This window comes from Bemisia tabaci, chromosome 2 (assembly GCF_918797505.1).
Source record: "Bemisia tabaci chromosome 2, PGI_BMITA_v3".
Classification (NCBI taxonomy): Eukaryota; Metazoa; Arthropoda; class Insecta; order Hemiptera; family Aleyrodidae; genus Bemisia; species Bemisia tabaci.
In genome coordinates, this window is record NC_092794.1 from 118292 (window position 1) to 124071 (window position 5780).

A 5780-nucleotide genomic window follows, 5' to 3' on the forward strand; every position below is an offset into this window, starting at 1 on the left:
CCTTCTCCTCTCTCCCCGCGTTGTCACCCGCGCCGCCTTAGCTTTTCGCAGTGCGCGCGCCGACATCGGCGCAGATTTTCTGCGCAACCATGCCTCGCGGTGGCCGGACCGCAGCCCGTGGACGAGTGGGCCAGCACTCAGCTTCCAGCCGGCGCAGCAGATCTCGTCTCTCCCGCGGTACGCTCGACGTCATTTCTCATTGTAGGTATCTTTTCGCCACGACGTTTTTCCGTGGTATGATTTCCATCTTCCCCAGGAAGCACATACCCTGAGAAGACCCTAGGGACGCACATTCCCCTATTTGCCCCAGGACGGTTTTCCCTGGGAAGCTCCTTTCCCCAGGACGGTTTTCCCTGGGAAGTTTATTTTCCTCTTTGCCCTTTAGTTATTATTATTCGTTGTTTGCTCTCCTGTCTATATCATCGTCTCAGTATTTTCCTTTCTTCTTCTCGTGGTGGGATGCCTAGGTACGCGGTACGCCTAGTTGCCTTGGGTTCTATCCCCGAGATGATACTCTTTCTTTCTTTTTAGTTATTTTTTCTCGTTTTCTCCTTCTCTTTTTCACGGTCCTCCGAACCCTCTTTTTCACTCCGTCTACGGATGCGACATTGGTCCTCCGAGCCGGATATCAATAGTTCACTGTATTTTGTCATTAAAAAAAATTGAACCTTCAACTATTCTATTGATCCTTTACAATCCATTATTCAACGAGTCTACTAAAAAGCTAATAAATGGCAGCCGCAGAGGGCGAGGCTAAACAGCTCGCTGCTATGACCAAAGCCCAACGAACATTATTAGCGCTCAAAGGAAAACGTGAGGATATTTTTCATAGAGCTCAATCTTTCCTTAATACGGTTAAAACTCTGACTCAGGAAACTTATTTGAATCACCTTACGATTCTCAGCCGCTGTCAGTCGTTGCGCGATAAGTTTGACGCGGTAACATGGGAAATCGTTGAGATAAACACGTGGGTTACAAGCTCAGAGCAGCTGGAGGTACCGCAAGTTAGCGCTGCGTTTGAGCAGATAGTAGAGACCGTAGAGTCTATCTATCAGCAGCTCGGTGGTATCCCCGCCTCCTCCCAGCCCGGCCACGCGCATGACTCAAATGCATCTATCAATCCTCGGCCACAGGCTACAGTGCGACTCCCGAAACTCGAGCTACGGCATTTCTCCGGCAAGGTCGAAGATTGGATAAGCTATTACAATATTCTTAATCTGGCAGTGCACAGTGTTGACACGCTGTCACCGGTGCAAAAATTCCAGTACTTGCTTAGTACTCTGGAAGGTGAAGCGCTCCATCTCGTGCAAGGTCTAGAGATTTCTGCAGCCAATTACGTTGTTGCCCATGAGCTTTTGCGATCAAAATATCACAATGAAAGAAGGCTTGTAGCATTTCACATCAACAGCCTCCTTGATTTGGATGAAGTTAAAAACAATGCAGCATCTATTTCACGATTTTTGGTAAAATATCGTGAGCATTCTCAAGCTTTGAACTCTCTCAAACATAATCTTGGCGAGACTAACGAAGTACTCGTAGCCGTTTTTCTCCGAAAGTTCACATTTCAGTTAAGGACTCGATTAGAGGACTTTCGAGTTGCAAGCCAAGAATTTCCAAAAATAGAGGAGATTATCAAATTTTTGGAGAAAGAGGCGATTCAGCTCGAAGATACTTCACGTGCCGTGAAGCCCGTTTCTAATAACGATAAGCCAAATCGAAGCTTCGTTACTCAAAAATCGGCCGAAAATCCAAAAAATCGATCTCCTAAATCCCAGCACTCTCAAATCATGTGCTCTCTATGCGGTAAAAATCATGTCCTACGATTATGTTCTAAGTTTTTAAGCATGGCAGTCTCTGACAGAGAATCTTACAGTAAAGATCAAAAACGATGTAAAAACTGCCTCGGTTTGCACGAAATATCAGCCTGTACTTCGAGCAACACATGTTCAGTATGCAAGCCAAATATATCCAGACATCACTCTTTGCTTCATAAATCGCCTTCAGTCAATTCTGATACCAAACCCGATGCTTCCACGGGTAATGCCGTCAATCTCTCGACTCTTACGTCACGTAGAAAACTCTCGCAGGTCATGCTTGGTACAGTTCTAGTGCATTTATCGAGTCCGTCAGGACGCACTTATGTGGCAAAAGCGCTCCTGGACAACGCTTCACAGCGCACGATAATAACGACCCGCGTCGCCAAGGCGCTTCGTTTGAATTTCGCGCCTGCTATCTCGCCGCTAAGTGGACTCTCTCAAGTTTCTGTTGGACTACAAGGAACTACTCGCGTCACAATCGCAACCAAAAATAACTCAATTATCCAAAATCATCACGACGTCGATATTTTGGACTCTATTACGGCCCCTCTTCCCTCCGAACCCGTGCCAACGGAGTTTCGAAAGCGAGTTAAAGGGATGCAGCTCGCAGATCCCTTATTTTACATTCGATCTCCAATCGACTGTTTGATAGGAGCTGATATTTTTCCGTACACAATAACGGGTGCTCCAATCATGCTAGCACCCGACCTGCCCATCGGTTTACCCACGATGTTTGGCGTAGCTCTAATGGGAAAAATCACTATACCCGAAGAAAATCTTCGTTCTGAACCTAAAGTCACGCTCCTGACTGTGGATAACCGCACTCTCCACGATTCTGTACAGCGTCTCTGGACTTTTGATCAGCCTTTGCCGAAAAAAGAACTATCAGAAGACGAAATTTACGCCGAAAAATTATTTACCGAAACTCACTCTAGACAGAAAGACGGAAGATATGTCGTCAAAATTCCTTTCGAAAAGAATCATCCACCGTTAGGAGAGTCAAGGAACCAAGCCTTGAGGCGATTTCACGCCATTGAACGCTATTTAGCATGTCGTCCTGATGAAAAAGCTCAATACATCGATTGTATGGAAGACTACATTAAGCTTGGACACATGGTTCCCGTGCAATCAGTTCCCGAAAAACATTATTTTCTCCCTCATCACGGCGTAAAAAAGGACAGTTCTAGCTCTACAAAATTACGCGTTGTTTTCGACGGCAGTGCAAAAACTTCAACTGGTGTTTCTCTCAACGACATTCAATTATCAGGTCCTCGCCTACAAATTGACATTCGCAACATTATAAACAATTTTCGCCGACATAAATTTATGTTCACATGCGATATCAAGCAAATGTATCGGCAAATTGCACTAGACCCTGACGATCAATATTTTCAGCTGGTTTTCTGGAGATCACATCCCACGGAACCAATTCGCATTTATAAACTTACAAGAGTCTCTTTTGGTATCTGCAGCTCAGCATTTTTATCACTGAGAACCTTACGACAGCTGGCGCTCGATCACGGTCATGAATTTCCCTGCGCCGCACGAATGATTCTTAAAGAAACTTTTGTGGACAATATTACAGGCGGAGCACCAACTGTCCAGGAAATGATTGCGAATAAGGATGAAATGATGAACATGCTGCATCGCGGCGGTTTCGTTGCACGAAAATTCACCAGTAATAGTCAAACATTTTTAGAAACGGTGGACGCACCGGATCTGGAACCCCCTCTCTCATGGGATGACTCACCCGACCGTGCTTTCGCTTTTTTTGGTTTAATTTGGCTAGATAATGGAGATTGTTTTGCGTACCGAGTAAACCCCGGCACTCGACCCTTCACAAAACGCGGCATCATCAGTACAACTAATTGTATATTCGACCCCTGCGGCTGGTTAGCGCCCGCAGTATTCTTAGCTAAGGCTCTGATACAACAGCTCTGGATCACGAAAATAGATTGGGACGACCCGCTCCCCGCAGAGCTAACTAAGCAATGGACCACTTTTCTGGCGGATCTACCAAGCCTGAAAAACCTGCGCATCCCACGTTTCATTCCAGGTATGGAAAACCCGATACAAGTACATGGTTTTTGTGATGCTAGTGAACGCGGCTATTGTGCGGTCGTATACCTGAGAACGCTGCTACCTAGCGGCGACATCGAGACAACTTTACTCCAGACAATTGGGCGCATAGCTCCATTGCAGCGCGTAACTTTACCCCGTTTAGAGCTATGCGGCGCCGATTTGCTCTGCGAACTACTCCAAGCAGTTCTCCCGAGCTTGAGAGATCACCATGTGATAGAGAAAATTCACGCCTGGTCCGACAGCACCATTACTCTACAATGGATTTCGACCCCACCGTATAAGTTGTCCACGTACGTCGCTAATAGAGTTTCCCGGATTCAGACCAGCGATTCCGAGCTCCTCTGGGGGTACGTACCCTCAGCTCAAAATCCCGCCGATTTGGGATCACGCGGCCTCATGCCGTCACAGCTTCTAAATAGCACACTCTGGTTTCATGGACCCGAGTGGCTGAAAGCGCCTTCATCAGAATGGCCTAGGCAACCCGCCGCACTCTCTAAAGACACATCTGAATTAAAGAAGGTATCTCCAATCATTTGTACGGCGCTAACTCGTGCACCTACAAATAATTTTATTCCCTGGGACAAATTCTCCTCATGGCCTACGCTGCAACACGTTTACGCATACGTGTTACGTTTCATATTTAACGCGCGTCAGGCAGCACTGAAATTCCGGGAGAATCGTCGAGTGGGTTCACTCTCCGTTTCAGAATTGCAATGTGCTAGAGACACAATCCTGAAAAAAGCTCAACTCGAAGAATTCTCCGGTGAAATTGAATTCCTTGACTGCGAGAAAGGTCACATTTCAACAAAAATGCAACGCTTATCCCCATTTTTAGATTCAAAAGGGCTCCTAAGAGTAGGTGGACGCATTTCTCACGCGTCAATTGCTCATAGAGCAAAGCACCAAATACTTTTGCCCACAAAGCACAAGCTCACCGACTTGGTAGTCGCCTTTTTCCACGAGGTAGGACTCCACTCAGGCCCTCAACTCACCCAATCACTATTGAACGAAATTTTTTGGATTATTTCAGCTCGAAAAGTCATTCGCTCGGTAATTTTTCAATGTATACCGTGTTTCCGCGCTCAGCCTAGAAATCGACAGCCCCTAATGGGAGATCTACCCGCTCAACGAGTTAAACCCTCACGCCCATTTGAAAAATCAGGGATGGATTACTGTGGCAACTTCGATATCAAGATTCACACCCTTCGAGCAGCTCGCACAGTAAGTTGTTATTTGTGCATTTTCGTGTGCATGGCAACTAAAGGTGTGCACATTGAAGTGGTGGAGGATCTATCCACTCTCGCATTCCTTGGAGCTCTCACCAGGTTTGCATCCCGCAGAGGCTGGCCCACAGATCTATATTCTGACTGCGGAACAAATTTTGTCGGCGCTGACCGCAAGTTCAAAAAGGCTCTGGATGATTTTTTCTGCGAGAATGAGTTGGAGATCCAAAACTTTTCCACACAAAAAGGTCTCACTTTCCATTTCCAGAGCCCTGCTGCACCATTTCAAGGCGGGCTTTGGGAAGCCGCCGTTAAAAGCGTCAAAAAACACATTTTAAGAACCATAGGTAATACGGTTATTACCCTCATCCAGTTTCAAACGCTAGTTTCACAGATAGAGGCAATCCTGAACTCGCGGCCTCTGACACCTCTTTCCAACGACCCATCGGATTTCGCCGCCCTCACACCCGCGCATTTCCTAACCGGTGGCCCCATCGTTGCACCCCCAATGCCCGACTTCAGTGGGCCGAACTGCGCGACGCTAAAACACTGGCGCACAGTAGAGCAGTTTTCGCGCCAAATATGACAGCGATGGCAGCACGAATATCTGCAAACCCTCCAAACAAGATCAAAATGGACAAAAGATACTCCAAATTTA

General features: G+C 46.6%; 1 protein-coding gene across 1 annotated transcript; it reads left to right on the forward strand.

The window, feature by feature from the left end:
- The first annotated feature begins 731 nt into the window (after positions 1–731).
- On the forward strand, positions 732–4953 carry LOC109037550 (uncharacterized). The gene is made up of 2 exons (XM_019052283.2): positions 732–4418; positions 4930–4953. Exons 1-2 carry the CDS (start codon positions 732–734, stop codon positions 4951–4953), a joined length of 3711 nt encoding a protein of 1236 aa, XP_018907828.2.
- The last annotated feature ends 827 nt before the right edge of the window (positions 4954–5780 follow it).

Bases quoted from the DNA above. Each gene is read 5' to 3' on its own strand.
- LOC109037550 (XM_019052283.2), top strand. From the start codon at position 732: ATGGCAGCCGCAGAGGGCGAGGCTAAACAGCTCGCTGCTATGACCAAA. The intron at 4,419-4,929 runs GTATCTCCAATC...GGATTATTTCAG, and splicing joins ACACATCTGAATTAAAGAAG to CTCGAAAAGTCATTCGCTCG.